This window comes from Haliaeetus albicilla, chromosome 18, assembly GCF_947461875.1.
Source record: "Haliaeetus albicilla chromosome 18, bHalAlb1.1, whole genome shotgun sequence".
Taxonomy (NCBI): Eukaryota; Metazoa; Chordata; class Aves; order Accipitriformes; family Accipitridae; genus Haliaeetus; species Haliaeetus albicilla.
The window spans coordinates 7,851,433-7,873,273 of record NC_091500.1 but is presented as its reverse complement, the minus strand read 5'-3'; the positions used below and the strand labels follow the sequence as shown (position 1 = coordinate 7,873,273).

Genomic DNA, 21,841 nt, shown 5'->3' with positions numbered 1-21,841 from the left:
TATATATGTTTTTCAAACAGCATCAAATCCTCATCAAAACAGACACTGTAGTGCAAGCACCATGCTCTCTGCTATTGACAGAAGCAACGCGGTATTTGCATATGATTTTAAACAAGGCTGGCAGCATGTGGCACCATTATTAGCACTTCGGTATTTTATTATCAGTATTTATTATTATTAATTAAAAGCATAAATCCAGCATGGTAACAAGCACCTCCAGTTCCTGTTACAGCGAGGGGCCTTCTAAATGCCCAGCAACTGGTGTAAATGGCCTCAGTCACCCTAATGTTTGGCACATGTATGTGTGTGTGTCTATATACGTGACATATATATATATATATATATGAGGCCTGTATGTATCGGGAGTGCGGGGGGAGCGCTTTGTAACCTTTAAAAAGCCATGGATGTTCACACAGAAGCAAGCCCACCGCTGGGCAACTGGGAAAGCTGGCAATGACATCACAGCAGCGCTTCACCTTTCTGTCCTTCCGGCCCCAGGTGCTAACGAGCTCCAAGTCTCCCATGGCCTGTTCCCGACCTCAGGGATGGCTCACTGGGGCCTGCACAGCTTCTCGCTGCAAAAAGCAGCATCAATTTTACGGGAAGGACACAGGTACGGAAGAGCCGCAGCCTAAGGACAAGGCTTTTTACCGCCCACAATAACACAGCTCTTGCTCACGTCCCATGTGCCTGTCTGCAGTAGAAGGGAAGGGAGACCCGTCCCAGCAGGACGCTCCCCGGTCAGGCACAGGATGGGATTTCGAGCACCCACCCAACGCTGAAATCACACCCAAGCCCTTTCAGCTGCCTCCTCCCTGCTGCTCAGGGGTGAAACAGCCGGCCAGGAGCATCACCACCAGCCTGCCCGCTCCTCCCAGCTGAGGAACGAGGTCCACAGCAGATGGCAACTGCAAGGGACCTCCTCCCTTTTAGAGCTGGGCCTTGGTACCCACAGCCAGGCATCCTCCCCCATCAGTCAGGTGCTGAACATGCACGAACATTCACGTACATATGGGGACAGGTGCTCTGCGAATTCCTACCTGTATTGTAAACATGCAGGTGACACATGACTTCCTTTCTAAAAGGAAAGGCTACATGCAGAAGTAGCAAGCATAAAGCCTGGATGAAAAAAAGCAAAACTATGTAGACACACATTTATTTTTTTACTACATGGACACAAAACCAGCATGGTTCTTTTAAGTGACAGATTTCAACAAAAATCTAACAGTAAGAAAATGGAAACATTCCCTTATGACAGTATAATGCACTGAAAAAAACTGACTTAAATTACAAATCCTCAGGCAAAGTACGTTTGTATCTGCCCATGTTCTGCACGGGCTGCAAGCCATCTGGTCAGGGAGTTAAACATCACATCCAAGCAAATAAATCCTCCCCAGGCAAGATAGTACCAACATTCACACGACTTCCAGCTGGTTCAGAACAGAGGTAGAGGTTATTCTTTTCCACCTCCAAAACATACTGGTTATGCATACTCCGTATCACACTAATTTTTGTTCACAGGACATGAGTGCTGAAAAAGACCCAAAAAACTTAAATGTTTTTCCTCCACCAATACTACATCTTAAATTTATGTACATGAAATATATTACAGTTTAAACACACCAAGTAGAAAACAATCGTGCTACAGGTATCTAAAATTACCACCATCATCTACTGTCTTGTTTCGGTCGGGTGTTCTCTACTTAAAAGGCATGAATTGTATTCCTGTCGCTCCTACTAACCTCAGCGCAAACCTGGCACAGGTAATCAAGATCTCATATACCATTAAGTCAGCCCTGCAGCAATGCACTATTACAGCAAGACTGTTTTACTGCAGCTCATCAGTTGCATCTCAACTACTCCAGATATTTTGACTGAGGTCACCTAGGCAGTTGGATTCTTTTAAAAGGCTGTTCATTTTCTATAGTTTGTAAAAGAAACTTTGTTACAAACGTGGATTTGGGCTTGCTTTGTTTCTAGTAAGAAGCAGCCTAAGGATCACATAATGGAGTTAGGCTCCTTCAAACATTTCTGGCAGGAGAAAGGTGCAATAATTTGTGTACAATACACAGGTGTGATGAAGTATTAAGCCATACTTATTTCTTTTTTTAAAAAGCACAAAAATCCCTGTGGCAGGGAGACTAGTTGCAATACTCCCATTTTCAGGAAGCGGCAAGTGACGTTTACCTCCACGCAGGCAGCTCACACAGAGCCCCTTGAGCTTTTTGGCGTAACTGGCTGCCAGGCTTAAAATCTGCCCTGGAGTCTAGGAGAGACTGCCCTGGAGAACTTCGGGAGGCGTGAAATGCTCAACCTGCTTGGTCCCGGCTCGAAAGGTCCTGCTAGAAACAGGGCTGTGGTTATGCAGCATTTGTCAGGTCACCCGTGCAACACAGAGGAGCCATGTCCATTTAGGGGGGTTTAATCTTAAAGCAGATCTTCTGGTGTTCTACATTTATTTAATTCTAATGTGAAGATCTGAAGATTCAAATGACAGCTTATCAAATTAAAAAAAAAAGTTATACTCATTGAGAATTCTATATTTAGTTCAAGAACTCAGCGGCAGAACTTGAAAACAGTTGAACTTGACGGCAAAGCTTGAGAACAGTTTTCCAAAAAGATCAGTTTATTTTGGTGGGTCTGTATTAATTCCATATTTTTCCTTGAGAAGCTTAAGCTGTTCCTCTTTCTTCTTTGTGTCCATCTTTTGGAATGCCTGTAATTAGGAAAATGGAAGATGTGAGAAGAAAAAAAAATGTCATCTGATGACATGTTAGTTCCCAGTAACCACAACCAACATCACTGCAAACTACACCAACATCACACACAAACAGCGCTGCTTAATTCTCAACCTCGGAGAATGCCACAGTACCCTGGATGCTGTCAGTAACAGGCAGAACATCAAGAACTAGAGACATTTCATCTGTAAACGAGATCTCACATCTTGTTGCAGCTGTGCAGTTTCAAGGCCCCTACTTCCTCCTCTCCAAAATACACTCACCAGAAACATGTTTTTCACACCCTTGGTCCAGAGGCCCTTTTCTTGCACACAAATCACCAAGTAAAGATGAAACCCTGACAATTGATCTGATCCATTCCCTCTACCAGTTTGGATTTATTTCTTAAAAATATCCAAGAAACTGTCTTTTCAAACTGAATTTTCTTTTGTGCTAGCTACATTCACAGGTAACTTAAAAAAACCCCAAGCGTACGTACCCGGTTTGCATTATAGTACAAAACGACAAGGTATCTGTTGCACACGTTGAATCCCGAAAGGTGATCACAAGCGTTTTTGGCATCAAAGATGTCTTCATAGACCACGTAGGCTGTTCCTCTAGTTTCAGGAGTATTTCCACTGCAGAGCAATATCAGTTTTGATGTTAAACAAAATGAACAGGAAATAGTTCTGTTAGTCTTTAGCAGTGGCTGAGATTAGATTAACTAATGCAACTTCATTAAAAACCAATTTCTTGTTATTTTTTTGTAGATATTAAAATACCTCCCTGCTTTCCACACCCATCTCCACGTACAGTTCAGAGTCAGAGACAACAGGAAAACATGACAGAGGCATGTGCTGCATTGTGCTCCTTAAGGGAAACTTGCCTCGCCACCACAACTATCAGAGGCTGTTGCTGTCAATGGTTGTCATATTTCTGGAAATACTTCCAAGTCTTTATTACAGCAATTAGCTTGTTTTATTTAATATTACAAGACCAGGCTGCCAGTTAATGGCTGTCTGGATCAGATGTCTCCCTAGAATGGAATACAGCTCTTGGCACCTCACAAAGTCAATTCAGAAGAGTCAAAACAGCCCCGCTAGTGCAAGGCGACTTCAGGCACACAGCCATCACCTATCAGACCATCAATTCCATTTCCTTTGCCAAAGGGACAGGAGACACGTCTGGGCACATAATGCTAACTAGCCCGGAGAGATGGCAGAGTTTACAAATCCAGAAGATCTCAGCTAAAAGATTAATTATAGCGAACTTAATAATCAGAAGAACTCTCTCTAAGGTGCTTGCTTCTATGAAGAGAACTCCCAAGGACAAAGGACATCGCACATATCCACACCGGGATGCGTACAAAAATGAAGAGAAGAATGGGATAAAAACTGCACAAAGCACAAAAGTCATTACAAAGGGAGTTCCATGTTACGCCTTGTCTCGTGACAATGTTAGGATTTCTGTGGAAAACAACGCAAATCAGTAGTTCTGAATGATCAGCAGGGAGGCTGCCTGCAGTTAGTTCCCTGCTGGATGCATAGGCCAGCACGTCACTCCAACAGAAAGCTCCCCTGATATATCATAATAACTTTATGTCCCACTATCATGCTGTTCCAACCTACATGTTTTCAGAAACCTTAAATACTAGCTTTCCTTCATGCTTATTAGTGAAGAATTCCACCTGTTTAGCCAAGCAGCAAAGTTTATGCTGTCCCTTTTTCCTTTAGCCACTTCTCCAGTCACTTTTGTTGCCCTTCCCTGGACAAGAAGGATCTCACTAGCTACACGTTCCAACACAGCATCAGCAGTACATCCCCCCCCCGTCCTTGTTTGTTTACTGAAAGCAATTCTATACATAAGACTGACTTTATTCTATACACTGAATAATCATTTTTAATCACTATGGCTCTGGAATGAGCACTTCTACTTGGGGTAGTAAAGTTCAGTCTGTTTAACTGTTTACGTATTTATGTCCTGCATAGCCAAAACAACGAAATGTAATGTGGATTAGTTACCCATCCCAGTCGCAGAGCATGGGGAAATGGAGAGCGCTGTAAGTGACAAGGATACATTCTGCTCTAATCCAATCAGTAACCTAGTCGAGAACTCAGAGATGCTGCAGGTTATTTTGCCACCATCCAGATAAAAGCAGTACAAAAAGACTCATATCAAATATAAACTGTTTTTCCTTTCTTTTTGTACATCTATTGAAATGTGACTTAAAATGTTTTCTTTTTAAGTATTAAACACCAAGTGTTGTTTCCTCCCCCTCCCCTTCCTAAATATTTTTCAGAAGGGGGAAAAAAAAAATCCTTCTGTATGAGTGTCAATCTCCAACCAGCCTTACTATGGTTCTTAAAAGCACTTCCTGAATTCCAGCTGCAGCCAACTCTTTCCACTGGGAACTTACCGGAATATAGTACTAACCAGATGAAATTGTGGTTTAATCCACAACATTCAGACAGTACTCAGGATAACAAGAAACATCAGAGCTCAGTTACTTCAAATGCTGAAGACGTAAGACAAGAACCTCAGATTTGCTGCAGACGTGTATAACCTCAGTGCATTTTAAAACACAGTTACAGTCAGAGCGCCATTATCCACAGCCTACATGGCTCGGGGACAAGCTGTACCTGACACACAGAGAGTTGGTTTCTGGTATTTGTTTCTGGTTGACAGGTCTAGCAGCAATAGTATCATCTCGATTTTCCCATTAGTTAAGTTTCTAATACTCATTAAATATGAAAACTGGTTGTATTCAACTTTTGCCTTTCTTACTTTTACCTTCAGTGAAGATAAAATTTAAGATTTCCTGAACAGAGTAAGTCATATTTTTACCCACTTACATTCAGTTGACATCAAATTTAAGCTTTTTCACCCTACCTACCAGCACTGTTATTTTCTAACGAATTCACACATAAAGGAAATATCATCACATCCATCTTTGGCACACGGGGATACTGCTAAAGTGCGTTTAACTTTTTCAGCAGTGAAAGCCAGTTGCTACCTACTGCAGTAGGAATACTGACATAACGCATACACTAAAGCACGTAAGATCCTTAACTTTTCACGGAAAACTAAAATACTTACACCCTGATTTGTCGAATAGGCCCGTACTTCCCAAAAATATCATACATTTCCTCCGCTGTGATTTTATATGGCAGGTTCCTAATATAGAGGATCCGATTGACTTCTGGAGGCAGCCGGATCTGATAGAGAAACAACATACGGCGTGTTAGACCCAGAGCGCTCACTTCAAACCTTAAAAGCGGCAGCCTGCGCGCTAAGTCTTGGGGCTAACATCACCGAGAGAGTCCGCGCGCTTCGCTGGTCCTTTTTTAACCCGCCACAGCCACGAACTCGACCCGCTCTTGTCAGCCAAGAGCCCTGCCTGGAGGGGGACCGACTCCCTTGGCCTGGGACGCGGAAGGAGCCCAGGCCGGGCGGGCCGCCGGACTCCTCCTCGCCTCGCACCCCGCCAGGCTGCCCGGGAGGGGAAGGGGCGGGGGGGGAGCACTCACGTTGGCTCGCTTGGCCGCTTGCATCGCCATGGCGCCGGCCGGAGAGAGGGGGCTGCCGCCTGGGAGAGAAACACCGGCAGGGAACGGGCCGCGGCCGCCACCACCCGCCGCTCGCCTCAGCGGAAGACCCGGATGCTATCCCAGCCTGCACCGCGCCTCGCGAGCAGGCGCTGCGGGGCGGGGGGAGCGCGGCCGCCGCGCGGAGGCTGCTGTGAGGTGAAGGGGGCGGGGCTGCGGCCGGTGATGAAGGCAGGGCGGGAAAGCGCGCGAGAGCGCTTTCCTCCTACGCGGAGGAGCGTTCGCCGACATTTTGTTGACGCGATTAAGACACGGTGTCGTAACTGCAGCCTGAACCTTTTTATTAAACGTGTGCTAAGGCTTTGCTTTTACCCCTCCTTTTTGGCTTCCTCCCACAGGAAATCATTCCAGATTTGGAAGCAGAAAGGGCAGATTCTCAGCTTGTCAAACACCCCTAACGATTCTGTCCCCCAAACAACTACAGCAGTAGGCCTCTCTTTAAGATGAAGCAGGCATTTCGATGACAATTTTGCCAATATTCTTGTTTTCTTCCATGATCCTGTGTGCCTCGGCAATCTCCTGCAGAGGGTAAATGCTGTCGAGAAGTGGTTGGAGGTGAGGGGAGGTTCCTCCAGAAAAATACGGTAGCACGTCTTCTGTGAAGGCTTTCACCAGGCGTTCCTTATACTGAAGAAAAAAAGCATTTTGACGATCATTTCCAATCATTTCATTCACAGAGGTACCTCTAAGCACTGCGTCCAAAATGTGCACAGTTCTCAAGGAGACGCTTCCTGACATTTTTATAGTGAGATGGACATGCAAACATCTGACAGGTGTAAATTGCAAACAAGAAGAAAATTTGTAGATTTATTGAATTACATTCTCCAAAGCAAGTGGTACAAGCTCAGTGCAGAACCATCTAAACTCAAACTGATAAAAGCTCTAGAGAATGTTATGTTTTAGACCATGGATGGAATGTATCCTAGGGCTCTGCACTGCTGTCTTTTACTGTAATATCTTGAGAATCTTCCACATAAAGTGATTTTTCCTTGGTAATTTCTAGGCATCCAAATGGCCTTGGTCTCTACCTTGAAAAATGATCTAACAGAAGTTCCCCGCCCCGACTCGATCAGGCTGCCTGATCACTTGAGTTTTGTTTCTTCTTAGGCCAAATCTTTAAATTATGGCACTCATTAAGTACGTTAAAAAGTCCTGGGTATCATTCCTCTGATTCAGTAGTTCTAAAAGAGAGGCATTTGATAAAAAAAGGGAAATTCTAACTTAATTTTGCAGTGTTTTCCAGAGTATGTAGTAACAGTTCAAGGTGGTGCTTTTTTGGTAATGATGTGTTAGATTCTGCTTTAACACTGGTATCCAAAGAAAGCTCTCAAAACTATCATCGATTTTAAGATCAAACTGTATACACTGTTCATAGCCATTACTTGCCTCCTTGTCTCGTGATCGTAATAGACTTGTATGGATACTCGCTCTTTTGGAAAGCAACCTTGCAAGCAAATCTCCATGTACTTCACCTCCACTCAGTAGTCCATAAATAATCCACCGGCCATCAGTACTCAGACAGTTGATATTCTTCTCCCAGTATGAGCCACCAACACAGTCTAAAATAAGATCTACTCCAGAACCTCAAGTAGAAACAGAAAAGATTTCAGCAATGTAGTCGAACTGCATTAAAGGTAGAATAATTTCAAGAAAAACTAAAACCTTATTCTTTGTAGGTACAGAATCAATCCTGCAGTTATTTACATCTTTCTACTGAAATCACAATGATTTCTAAGGAATTCTAGAATCAGGCACAAAAAAAGAATCATTATAGATACCCAGATGCAGATTCTGTCATAAACCATCCCAAATGCTTAGAAAAGCTAAATTTTTCTAACAATAAGAGAACTAAGTTTTGTTCCCATATTCAAACACTTACAAAGACAAGTGCAAGGATTTGGTCCCACAGTTCCTTGTGGAGGCAACTATAACACAGGCACAATATTTATGCCCCAAATGACCACAAAGCCAACGAGAGTCCATGCAGAAAAGAGAGTGCAGTCAAACTAAGGAAAGATAGATTCTTGGGCTGAACAGGATGCTAGGTTGGCTAACAGGGTCAGGACTGTCTGCTCCTTCACCGACTAAGGTGACAGTTGAAATTGAGTGTATGTGCATACACGTTAGGAGGTACACACTCCGCAACTGTAACAGCATCTTCCATATAGAAGTTCTTACCTTGGGTGAATGCCAAGACCTTTTCACTAAAATCTTCATTCTTGTAGTTGAACCCCACAGCTGCTCCCGCGTTTGTTGTTGCTTTCAGTTTCTCTTGAGTTCCTGCTGTCACGATAGGAATAGCTTTTGCCAGTCTCACCAGCTGAATGGCTGCCATACCAACTCCACTAGCTCCAGCATGGATCAGCACTCTTTCGCCCTTCTGTAGTTTACCTGAAGGAGGGCATAAATGAAATGGTTACCCTTTTGGCATCACCTTTGGATTAAAACATGATCGGGGTGTAAAATACTGAATAGGAAGCTGAAAGAGATGCCCTTGAGTGGGCTTTGTTTACATCTTCATATCCTTCATAAAAGAAACAAATTCAGCACTAACGCAGCTTGCAGTGTACCGACAGGAACTCTATTTCACCAGCTTCAGTGGAATGACTTTAGCTTGGCCTTGTCCAGTTCTGGTCATCTGTGACCAAGCCGTTTATGTGAGCGCAGTCAGCCTTTTCATACCGGGACCATCCCCTGCTGCCAACAGAAAACACACTTGGAGGATGTTAATACTGAGAAATCAGGCACTCAACAATGGAGAAACATAAGAAGCGCTGGGTAACGTTAAAGACCAGTGCTACCTATCATTTTACCATCTACCGGTTGCCCTAACACATTTCTTTGTGTTCCACTGATTGCTACTGGAAGTGAGGCACTGAGTAGTCCTGGAGGTGGTCCTAATTGACTACAGACCCCCAGGAAGCAACACTGCTTGAAGTGAGTCTGCATTTCAGGTAGTGAGGAAAGTTGCTTCTTTGTAACTCCTGTTCTTTAGTGGAGCTTTTAGATGCTACTGCTGAAGAGGGTAGAAGGCGGCTATTTGTCAATGAGGAAAAACCCTGGCAAGGGCTACTGTTAGTGCCTCTATAGCACGTTTTCAAAACAAAGAGTGTGAACTTATGTCTGTTTTAAATCAGCTCAGAGGAGATTTTACCAACAATTAATGTATCTGTGAAACAATGTACAAGAAGATATTGTCTACTGTAGATCCACAGGCAATTAGTGGGAAAGTTCATGATATGGTCACGCTTGCAGCAAGTCAAATCTTTAGAAGATGCGTTTTCAGTTATTTGGAGAACATGTAAGTTATTTCAGGGTTTAGGCTTAATGGAAATTGCCATTCAAGCTGAGAAATGTAGACAAAAAGAAAAACTGACCATCTTTCCATATCCTTCCTTGTAAATATGCAATCAGCAGAGTAAGTTGTGACTGGGGAGATGTGGTCAAGATTCCAGGGTTTGGGTCTGGCATACTGGATTCTGACCCACATGAATGAGGTGACAGAGAAAAGGTTCTTCAAAGGCAAACAACATTCAGATGGAGACAAGAAAGAGGTTTCATAACAGAAAGGAAAACAGGCTGTCTTGGTAGGATAGAGTTGCAAATACGCCTCTCACCTACAAAATGCAGCAGCTGAAAGGCTGTTAACCAGGCTTCGGGAATGGCTGCAGCCTGAATAAAAGTCATATCACTGGGAATTGGCATCAAGTAGCCTTCGGGTACTGTAACGTATTCTGCCTGGCCACCTCCGGAGAGCAGAGCCATCACTGCATCGCCAATCTTCCACCGGCCCTTGCAGCCAGGTCCGAGCCCAGCCACACTCCCAGCTGCTTCTAAGCCTAAAATATCACTTGCTCCTTTGGGGGGAGGGTACTTCCCTCTCCTCTAAAATAAAAGAAGAGAGAGGGCAAGGAAGGAAAAGCCACACATCAATGAGTGTAATGACCTGTGATATGTTGTTCACGTGCCTCCAACCTAAATTCCTATTTATTTAATCCTAATTTTGTACTGTGTAAATGTTCCAGTAATTTGAGGATCTTCTATCCTCTGGCAATACCTCCTGTTTCCTAAGTATGTTTTATTCTTAAAACTCTGTGTGCAAATTCAATTTGTTGCGAGTCCCCTTTGTCTAGGCCAATCCATGCTGGGGAGGTATTATGGTCTCCAGTTGCAAAGCATGGCTTTCAGCTCAAATTAAAGCAGCTCAGACTTAACAATTTGAATGTGATTTTCCCACGCTGTAATTGAGCCAGTGGAACATTTCATGTTCATCTCAAATGCCCAGAGAAAGGTCTAAGCATCTAGAAAGACCAGAGCTTTGGTTTTACATCTTTTCTTGAAAGGCAGCTACCTTTCCATGCCACCCCAGCATTGCAGTGACCCAGATAAAAACATTTATCTGCTGAATCAACAGACATCTCTTCTTGCAGCCCTATGAACATTCCCTTTGAAGTCCCCCACCCAAATGCTTACCAGGCCCAACCTCTTAACTCTTCAGATTTGTCAAGACTTCAGGTAGGGGCTTGAAAATTTGGTATAGTTTTCAGGTGCATAAATCTGCTTAACATACACATACCTGGAGTAAATCAGCCCTATTCAGAGCGCTGGCAGAGACCTTCACAAGAACTTCTCCTTCTCCTGGGTGCGGTTTCATCACTTCTTTCACATAGAGATTTTCTGGGCCTCCTGGGCAATCAAAGTAGGCTGCCAACATTTTCTCTGAAAAAAAACCAGCAAAACCAAAAAACCTGGCATGAATGCAGGCACACTTACGTGCAGCTGGAAAATCTCAGTAATCAGTAACCACAGCTCCACAGACTCCACTCTGCAGACGGACAATGCAAGCTGTGACACAGGTCGAAGGTAGAAGAGGGGAGGGCTGCCCGAGAAAGCGGAGGAGTTATAATGCAGTGAAATACATCAACACTGGGACACAACATATCGTTGCAAAAGCCATTTGACAAACCATGAAGATCACCTTGCATCGTCATAGGTCTTAACCCTGTACAAAGCTGTGAGTGGATCCAGCAGCCCTGACCATCCACACACCTTAACTGTAAAATTAACACACAAATGAAAGTAACATCCTTTGCTCTCGACTTCTGCATGATTAGGGCCCCAGTGCTCAACTGACTAAAGGACACAGGCCCTTAAAGTAGTAGACACAAATGGGATTTTAAAACCCTCAGCAGAAAGAGCCTTTATTTGACACATCTAAAATCACATAAGTGCTGCTTTATGATTCAGCCCATGGATGACAACTTGAAGATACACAAAGGCATGATGGTGACCTAGCGCAAATGAAAGATAACAAATGGTTTTAAAAATTCCTATTTATTTCCCTTGCCTCAGCAGGTGATTCTTGTGTGCCTGATTTGCTCTGGTAGAGGGTCCCACTGCTGCAGGAGTCTTTCAAGTAACTCCTCAGATACAGTTCGTTGCTTTTGGCACCAGCAGTTGTTGAGATGGGCCGAGATGTCAAGCCTCCGCCCGCTTGGCAAAATCAAATCTGGAGCAGTCTTCCCTCTGCCCCCTGGGTGCTGGGTGGAAGGAGATGAGAAGAAGAAGGAATCACAACGGGAATGACTGTGTTACTTCTCAAGAGCTGGTACTATACTGAACACAGTATAGGGCTGCCACCCACAGATGTGCGCAGGGTGGGCTGCAAGCCAGAGCCTCTTCAAGGAAACAGCATTGTGTGATAGACCACCATGCCCTCTGTAAAAATCACTTGCATTATGGTATCTGCACAGGAAAAGCTAAGTGCATATTTAATTATTTGTGATAAGACTGCAAATGCGGAATGATAAACACCTTGAAACCCCACGAATGTAAATCCCCAGGGGGTGGTGCTCTGTGGCTGTTTTACAGTGAATGAACACTTCCAATTATTCGTATAAAATGTAACTCAAAGGCTTTTCTTTCAGAGGCTGGCAGTCTATTTGTTGTTTTCAGCTGAACCATTTAATCCAGTCCAACAAAATTTATCTGTATTAGCACAAAAATTTCATGGGAAGCTCACCCAGAAACCACCCTGTTAACAGATGCTTCTGCTCTCTTAACTGTCCAAGTTTAGTCAATTAAAAATAAGATGCAAAAGAAGCTTTTGTCCTTCTTCCGAGACACATTACTAACCTGCATTTTTATAAATGCTTGTCTTTGTTGCTAGAAGCAGACCCACAAAAATAAATTAAAAAATACAGTGAGGATCCGAATATCTACATCGCTTTCAAATGCACAGAAAACTGCAAGAATTGAAAACCAAGTTTCCAACCAAGTGCAACAACTTCAGACTGTCAGATCTGCCAGCACTGGCCCAAAACAACAATTTAAAGAAGCTATGTGGTTTCTGAGCACAATTTGAGACTCACCTTTTTCCTGTAAAGAAGGGAGGATGTTCTCTGCACCAGGAACAAACCCAGCCTCGCCTTGGGAACAGAGTCTGATCCCAGTTCCTCCTTTCCCAGCTCTGCCCTCGCTATCAGCCATTCCCTAGCAAGTCAAGGGGTGGAACAGGATGAGGTTGTGTTTTACTTTGGAAGGACAGACATGAGCAGAGTCAGAAATATTAGTACGTCGCACCATTATTTCCACCCACGGACCTGGTTTATTCCACGGATTGAGGCAGGAATCTACTTTCCCCTTTGTCATTGAGGTAGAGATCTGCTGCTCTCCCCCAGCACACAGGGAGGTTTGGTCTAATGCCTCTGCTGTGCCGATCCGCCGGATACAGTGCCTATTTACGTGTTCTCGGGCAGAGCACTGAAGTGCTGCTTTCATTTCTGAACTCTGAGTAGTGCAGACGAGATTTGCTGAAGCTGCATTAAGGGCATGTGAGCTGTGACAGTCCTTATGCTATACATCCACCTGAGGAGGCTTTACTGTGCTCTTGTTCCCATGAGATGTCAATGTTCAAAGTTTACTGGTTCCCGTCCGTCAGCCCGCTGCATTTCTACCTGATGTTTTAGCTGCCTGATCGCACCTCTTTGTTGAGCTTTGCTGTCTCCCCCAGAGGGAGAAGGATCAGATCATGCCTTTTTCCATGTCCTAGTCGACAGCTCTTGAGTATTTGAGAGTTGTCAGGGAATAAAACTGGCACTTCTGAGTATTTAAAAATTATAAAACATATGTCTGTCCATGTGTGGGACTGTGGATTTTTTTCCTATTGATTTTGAGGGTTTGGGATTCAGGCTTTTAAACTCTTCTTTGAAACTAAACTAATTTAGAATCACATGTAGCTAAAAATTCTTTTGTTCTCAAATGACTCAAAAGAGTTAATAGTTTGTTTCTGCAGATAAAAAGATCATTGAGTCTGATCTTCTTGAGACTGCTCTTTACCTGGTGGTGTAGGCAGAGCTTCAGCTGTCCCCTGTGCAGTAATGAGTTCACTCAAATGTGGATTCTTTGATGTCTTACAGTACACACAGTCTGATTCAAGCCTGGTAGTGACATTATCCCTCCTCCCCAGTCCTCACAGAACTTTGCAATCCACTACAATTTAATCAATTACAATTCAAATGGACATGTTAAAAACGTTTTATTTGTAATACTGAAAGATGTACGGGACAATCTGAAAATATGTTAATGTAACAATTTCCTTCCTCCCTTGGGTCTGTGATGCTAGCATAGCTTTAATGCTGTGAGAGAAGTTTCTTTGCTTAGGGAGATTAATAATTTTCTTATCTGGAAGCAGGCTAAAAGACAACATTAGAAAGATTAAGCAGAGCATCTTAAACCAAATCCTGAAGACATTACTTTCAATTCAGTTAAGAAACTTAGATGATAGACGCATAGGGTAGTCCTCTTATGAGCAATCAGTCCTCAAGCGTTCTTGAAAAAACAGAAGGAAACTCAGCAGTTGGAATGTTGTAAAGCAGTAGTTTCTTGCTTAAACTGGATAGTGCTTCAAACTTCTACACTTTATTTCCTCATGAGCAGTCCTTCAGAGTTTGATGAAGTTCAAGATTTCTACTCATTCAGCTACCTTTTTCTCTAAAGTAGTCCGCTGTGATACAAGGAAATAAATAAAAAAATTTGAAAAATCAACAATGATAAAAATCATGTACAGGATTGCTTTAATGAAGATGCTTTTTTTCAAGTTCAAATCCACCTCAGACTATACTGTACTCAAAAGAAGACAGCTGTATTTCTAGCTGAAAATTGAAAATACTAATACCTATATTCATGAGGTATTATCTGTTTTAAAGAATAAACACTGAACACCTTAAATCATTTTTAGAAATCTCTTGTAACATGCTGAGAAAAGCTACTTTGTTTTCTTTGTGCAAAGAAATCATCCAGAACAGCAAGAATAAACCCCAGAAAATACACATTGTCAAAACTGCTGCAAATCTGGCACTGGAAACACTGAGACCTTAGACTTTACTCCGGAACAGTGGCCAGTTACGGACAATGTGACTATTTGCAAGACCAGATAAGTTGTGTGCAAATGGTTACAGGATTTTGCAAGTGTTGACATTTTTTGCAGTCTCCAAACTTTACACTTTCTGCCTTCCTCCCCTGGCAGCAAAGAAGCTGGTATCAACTGTGATATGGCTCCTGAATTTATTACTGAGGCAGCTGGACAGACTTGGGGCTAAATAACAGAATGGCACCTTTTGGATCTGGTTGAGCTCCATTTGTAGTAATGCAGGAGAAGACTAGGATAAAGCTAGTCTAAATTAGCTTAAAATATAAGGCCCAATGCTTAGATTTTTAAAGTCTCATTAATGCTGCCCTGGATGGAAGCAATCCCTTGAAAACACTCCGTAGCTGGAAGGACCATTCTGGTTTGGTAGTACTTCATACCTGTTTTGACCCAGTGATTAAAAACTCCTATTAATGCTACCAGGGTGGGAAATCTGTCTGTTCCTCAGTTCATAGCCCAGCACATAAATGTCCCCTAAAATTGATATCATTTGAAGTTAATGTGCTGGCCGTGCATGCAGGTGACAAAGATCTTTAATACCTATCCCTAACAGAGCCATCACAGCTGCTAATTATGACAAGGATGAGGCAGAATCATGTCTGGAGCACAAGAAAGTTGAGGCTCTCTAGGCAGTGCAGTGCTGGTACAATGGTTTTGTGCTCAACCTGCTACGAGACGCTGACAAAAACAATGGCCAAGAACTAGAGAAAGCAGAACATAACATAAAGCAGCCTGAGGTTGCTCTGATAGTTGAGACTGAAATGAACATAGGAAAGATCCAAAAACCATCGGCAATCCACTTGCCTCTTCTGTGGCCTGTCTGCAGTGAGATGCGTTTTGGTTAAACACAGTGCAGGGGCTGTGAGGTGTGAAGAAGTGGAGCGGCTGCAGTGGAGGCCAGTCTCTGCCAGCCTGGCACCATGCACAGACCCACCAGCCAAGAACAAGTTTTCTGAAGGTCCAGCAGGCAAGATTGTTCTAAAACCTGCATTATAGCCTCCAAAAATCCTGGTCTTGATCATAGCTTTTTGAATTGTAAAAGCCTTTTGAAAAAGGTTTGATGAAGGATTTGTTACTGAGAGTCTTGTAGCTCATTCCAGACGAAACAGCTTATGGCCCAAAACACAAATTCATTCTACTTACTTTTACGCACCTAAATGAGGAACAAAAGCTAGGAGCACAGTGGGCCTACAATCTTATTCCTTTTCAGTGAAAGGAGATGGGCATATCCATAGATGAAGTTGAATCTTATTGCTCTACAAAATATTCCATAGAAACATCCTTGAAATTCCTTCAAAATTCCTTACAATTACCCCTACCGTAAAAATCAAGGCTATTTTGGGAATCTGCTCTTGTGCATTTTATCCATTTGGATGATGTGATAAAATGATTGTATCCTTGATATGGAGTCAGCCATATATTACATCAATAAGATGTGTAACTCTGTTATTCATCTCCCAGACAAAAGTTAATGAAGAGTGGTTAATCCTTGTCAGCACCTCCACACAAAGGGAAGGCTACATTTGAGATGCAACTGGGGTTCTGCAGCTGGTCTGCGAAGGGCTGGGTTTTGCAATATTTCCGAATGGAAAACAAAGAGCTAGATGTTAACACTAAGTCTCTAAAACACTGAGCCCAAGAGAGAGGAACTTAAGAGGACTTACACAAAGGGAACTTGAGTAGGAGAGGGAAGGAAATGGGCACTTCTGTTAGAGAAGAGGTGCTTTGTTATTGTGAGGCAAGGAAACTAGCTTCATGATGTCTCAAGATTCACGTGTAGGAAAAGAGACTCCAGCTTTCTCCAAGAGACTAGGCAGAGAGAGGAAGTTTGAAACCCTTAGAGAACTCATGTGTCTTTAAAGAAGTGGGCTGTGAAAGAGTGTCAAAGCTGGTGCTCTACAAAAGTGTGCTTAAGACCTCAGCATTAGGCGTATGAGGTCAAGAAAATGTGACTGCCAGGTCCCATTTTGTTGAAGGGTAACTAACAGAAAACGTGTGCCAGAACAGCCAAGGAAAGAGAGTTCAGCAACCTGTTCATGCCCATGGAGGCTTTGGAGTGCAGTGGGATGTGATGTCTGGAGAGGGTTTAGCTTGGAGCCATAACCATGTCTGTGCTCAGGTTCCCAGATTTTCAGGATTTGGTAGTTTGTCAGATTGATTTTTGAAGCTGTTTGTAAGGGCAGAGCTAATCAGCGAGATGCCGGCATGCAGGAACACAGGTACAGCCATTTCTCTTACCTAGTTTCTCCACAGCTTCCACACACACACTGGGATACATGCCCACTCTGTAAGTAGCAACCAGGATGAAAGTCTTTGTCTTCACAACGATCAGGCCTCCATCTGGCTAGATAATACAGAAAATTGGTGTAAGGTTACAAGGTTCTAAAAAAATACATAGATATATATATTGCCTGACAGTGTGGGCCAATTACAGGCATTTTCTTTGCCAATATCCCTGGGGTTTTTTTTTTGGGGGGGGGGGGGGCAAATACTGTCTTAAAGTCTAAGCCAGGATGCAGACAAACAGTGACAGGGAATGTTCTGAAGACTGCTGACTATTAAAGCAAGTCAGTCAAATGCTCTATTATATTGCCTGTTCTTACTTCCATTGATTAATGTATTATTGCACAGCATTTCGAAGAAGTGTTATCCTAGTGCTCAACATCATATGCAAAAGCACTGATAAACGCAAATAAAATAACTAGCATTTACATGAAAGCATGCCCAGTATTTTATGAACCCTGCCTCCCAAACTCTGCCTCACCAATGTGTAATAAGGAATGGAAAAAGACATTGCAAAGTACTCCATTTTTCTGAAACAGGATCCAAATTTAAGAGCTGCTCAGCTTCTTCTGCAAGTTGCTTAGCTCATTTCAGGATGGATTTACTGGGGAGGGGAAGAATTAAGAAGACCTCAGTAATAGCCAGTTGGATGTATTTACTTCAGACTGTGTGACTTGGCAGTAGAAACAAAATTCTGCCATCTCAAGCATGGCTGCATGCAGCCATGTTCTCAGTTTCTGTTTCTGAATTTCATAGGTGAATTACTGAGGCTGGAGTCCCACAGGCTGAGTAAGCTGTCAAACAAGGTCCTGCTCGCCCATGTCTCTTCTCTCCCCTGACCCAGTTACCTGGTCATGCTACCTTATTCTGGCTGGGGGCTTGCCAGGCCCTTCTATTACCTGATTAATTAATTAATGAGGCAAGAAACCAACCCAGAAAAAAAATGAAGTGGTAGTTTTTTCTCAGCTTAGGGAGATGAACTGATTTGAAGGAGAACATGACAAGCCCTACAGCTGTTGTTAGGGGAATGAATGGTGTTACCCATCAAATTTGTACTATATAGCTGACACTTTTTTGTATTCTGCACCGATTTCATTCCACACATGCTGGGAAGGTGATACGGAGAGAAAGAAAGAAAGAAGCATGTGAAGGCTTTCCGCTCGTGTTACAGTATTCATGTAACCACACAGCAAGGGAAGGAAGTGGGAAGTCTCCAGATTTTTCAGGATAGCCACAGCTCTTGTCAACATACGTTTTGAAGATAGATGGAATGCTCATCTGCGCGGACACATTTATAGTACTTCTCCTTGAAGTAGAGTCCTCCCCTCCTAACTTGCAGTAAGTTCTCGTAGAAAGCGTAGATAAGGCTTAAAGCATTCTCTGGTGGCACCTGTGTTATACAACACAGTGTTATGGACCAAAAATGCATGTCTTTGCAATGACGAACTGCTTTCCACCCTCCTACTGTCTTTGATAGTTCACTTGAAATTATGATGTAAAAAAAATTACAAAAAAATATCTGCCTGGCTTTGAAACTAGACCTAGTTTCTGTACAGTCCACTATATTTTTAAAGTCTCATTTGATACAATCAGCATAGTTCATGATTACTATCTGTGTAGTGCCATTACTCAGTGACACTTCTCTAGGTAAGCAATGTGCCCTGTGGTGATTGGACCCTTCTGTTGAAAGGCAATATAGGGTAGGACACAGCCTTCCCTGGGCTTGTGCAGAGCTCAACCAAGGATGCCAATTTCAAATATTCTTAGTCTTCAATGGGAAAGTGTAACTTTTAGCAAGTCCAGACCAGATCATCACACCTCGATGGGGCAGTCTAAACAGGTCACAAATCTGGTCAGGTCAATGAGCTCTTGGGCTCAGTGTATGTGTAACTGGGTCACTGGTTTGGCAGATTTATATTCAGCTGGTTGGATGAGATGATCCAATGATCCCTTCTGGCCTGAAATTCTTTCAAGTCAGTGGAGCTGATGGTAATTTACACTGGCTGAGGACTTTGCTCTGGACCTCAGCACATAATCATCTGCCTTGCCAAAGAGCCAGCAAGCTGGCATCTCTAAAAACTGTGGTTTATATTAAAGATCATTTACATGTTAAAGATGATGTCACTAGTGGACTGATGACTCTCTCTGCTGAGAATCTGTCCCCAGGGTTGGGGCTATCTTAACAAAAGCTTCATCTTCTGAACACATTCTTCTGAGCATGCCAAGCATAGCAATATGTACCCCTGGAAAAACTGCCTGGAAATGTTTGAGAGCTGGTATCATGGGGATTAGGAGAGGAAGTGTTACCTTCCAATGACATAAGGATGACTGTGGTGTGGGGAGCATTTCTGAACTAGAAAGTTCAGACTGTGTCAGGGAGTGCGTATTAGTTTTACCATATAATATGATCAGAAGTGCTGTTACTCTGCTGTTTATCAGCTGACAGGCAATGAAAATAGATAAGCTACAACTATACCACCAAATTTCAGGTGCCAGGGAGCAGTTCTGAGTATTGTCAGACCAGTTCAGGTAGAGTTTTGGCCTAGGCCAGCAAGCACTTTCCCAAACAATTCCAAGGCACATTTTACAATATTAGAATGGCCCAGGACTGCTCCCCATAGGCAACCTGGTACAGCCACTCTGTTTTGGGGTTATAGTATGGGCATGCCACATTCCATACCAGCAGGTCTCAGTGCCAGAGAATGGACCTGCCTACATCTGCTTTACTGGTGGAATCATTGAGTGCTAAGTGGTTAAAAAGGACTCCTTGAAAATGCCAGTTAAATGGTATCTTTCTTCCAAAAATCAAAGATGTGAATTTAGCAATCAACTTACTTTGCAAGTTAGCCTCTCAACACAGCAGCTAGGCTGTACCCCTGTAACTCTGCCTCCGAGGTTGAAAGAAGCAAGTGTATTTAGTAGAGCCCTGTGCTCCCTGCTGTTATCACTACTTTGTGCTCTAGATTCCCGGAGTTGCCACCTCTGCTCTCACTTCCTAGTACACTCTTTGATCTCTTACATTAAAGCCAAAGGTTGATGCACAGACTTTTCTTTCCTTTATGTTGATGATAGCTGCATTTTCCACATGCTTTGTTCTGATTAGACTGTCATTCAGCAAAGCCTGGAGTTGGTTCATTTTCCTTCTGTTCTGTAAAAAGAAATAGATGTATAAGTGTTCATTCCCCTTCCCTTTCTATTGGAAACCAGATCCTCCTCCAAGTAGGATTTAGGAGTTTCAGCAGAAGTAATGCTAGGCCTCAGATAAGCAATGTAACAAAATAAAAATCCTAAAAACAAGAGAGCAGCAGAACAGACCAGCAGGAAGACAGTTACCTTTATCAGGAAGGCCATAAAAGTCCAGTTACATTTTTATAGTGTAAGTATTTCTGGGTTCTTTTTTTCCTGGCATTTAATTTTCCTCTCACTGAGGAAACAGTCCACAGTGAAAACACTGAGAAATGAGATAAAATTTGCTACAACCAACAGATCAGAGCAGAAATTGGGGTGGGGGGAGTGGGTGTTGGTTTCTGGGCCAGGCTTGGCCCAAAGCAAAAATGATTTTCTTTTTAAATAGTCGGCACTAACATGGTTGTTGTTAGACCTCTGGGTCAGTGTGACATTACTGGGGTGCTGCTTGGGGAGAAATCCTACATTTCTCTCATGTGCTGGTATCTCTGGCTGTCTGCATCAGCAGCAACAAGAGAAGTTAAATGCCAGTTAAATCTTCAGAGAATTGCCAATAGGCATCTTGTTTACTTCAGTCCTGGCCTGCTACTAGGTGCTGGCAAAAATTGCAGGCCGACAGTTCTGTTGGTGCCATTGTGCTCATATCATAATTAATTAAATAATTAAATAATTAAATAATAGAAAACTGGTATTTCCTTATCACTAGAGTACAGCCATATCATACATCGTACTTAAATTTCAATTTGAGTTCCATGAAGTCAGTATTACACGATAATGTATGAAATCTTGTAATAGAATTTAGTAAACTTAACTCTGGATAAAGCTCGTGGCTTTATTGCTACATAACCTGGAAGGGTTTATTTTACACGAGGATTTTACACGAAGGTATTGGAAATGACACTCATATCACAAGTAAATAAAGCTATCAGGCTTATCAGGCGGCGTAGCAAACGGCCCGTCATAAAGACATCAAGCTAGAGCATTTATTATTAACTCCTGAGCAGTGAGGGTGTATTCGAATTTTAAACCAAGAAGGAATGAGAGGCATGCCGGTGAGGGGTTCGTGGCCGGATCCCAAGCGCTCCAAGAAGCCTGGCAGAAGGCCGCAGGGCTTGGCACGGCCGGGCCGGGCCCCGTGGCCGCGGCTGACAGCCTTCCCCTTCGGGCTGACAGGAGGGGGCCGGGGTCGGGGCCGCGCACCCGGGCTGCCCTCCGCTTTCTGCCCCCAAGCCAGGCGGTTCCCGGGCCACACATCGCGGCCACGGCCCGAAGCAGCCCCCGGCCCGGCCCGCTCCGCCGCCGGCGCCCAAGGCCGCCTCCGCTCACCGGCGCCGCCTGAAGCGTCTCCAAGGCAACCCGCACCCCCGGGAGCCCGACTGCGCCTGCGCGCCGCCCGCCTTCCCCGCTGCGCTTCCCAGCATGCCCCGCGCGCTGCCGGGGATGCTGGGAGTTGTAGTCTCCCTGCCTCTACCTCACGGATGGGGGAAGGCGCTCGGCCCCGTTCGGCTCGGTTCGGCTCGGCTCGGCTCGGCACTGCCCTTCATTTCGGGCTCGGCGCTGGCGGCGGCGCCGCCTCTCTCCTGCCCTGCAGGCCGGCTGTCCTCGCTCCTGATTGGCTCACT

At 43.7% G+C, this 21,841-nt stretch overlaps 2 protein-coding genes across 3 annotated transcripts; both read right to left on the bottom strand.

The window, feature by feature from the left end:
* Nucleotides 1–1,140: 1,140 nt before the first annotated feature.
* SF3B6 (splicing factor 3b subunit 6) lies at nt 1,141–6,409 on the bottom strand. The gene is made up of 4 exons (XM_069805686.1): nt 6,245–6,409; nt 5,814–5,932; nt 3,217–3,355; nt 1,141–2,716 (listed from the first exon to the last, which is right to left on the bottom strand). The coding sequence occupies exons 1-4, from the start codon at nt 6,272–6,274 to the stop codon at nt 2,627–2,629; spliced, it is 378 nt and encodes a 125-aa protein (XP_069661787.1). The 5' UTR covers nt 6,275–6,409; the 3' UTR covers nt 1,141–2,626.
* Nucleotides 6,410–6,586: 177 nt separating this feature from the next.
* Nucleotides 6,587–21,810, bottom strand: TP53I3 (tumor protein p53 inducible protein 3). Of its 2 annotated transcripts, XM_069805676.1 has the most exons (9): nt 21,691–21,810; nt 20,053–20,181; nt 18,286–18,423; nt 16,989–17,094; nt 10,899–11,041; nt 9,940–10,207; nt 8,501–8,713; nt 7,709–7,905; nt 6,587–6,949 (listed from the first exon to the last, which is right to left on the bottom strand). In XM_069805676.1, exons 2-9 carry the CDS (start codon nt 20,167–20,169, stop codon nt 6,761–6,763), a joined length of 1,371 nt encoding a protein of 456 aa, XP_069661777.1. In that variant the 5' UTR covers nt 20,170–20,181; nt 21,691–21,810; the 3' UTR covers nt 6,587–6,760. The 2 variants fall into 2 exon arrangements, with proteins under 2 accessions (XP_069661777.1, XP_009926968.2); XM_009928666.2 differs by lacking the exons at nt 16,989–17,094; nt 18,286–18,423; nt 20,053–20,181; nt 21,691–21,810 and adding an exon at nt 12,694–12,997.
* Between the last annotated feature and the right edge of the window lie 31 nt (nt 21,811–21,841).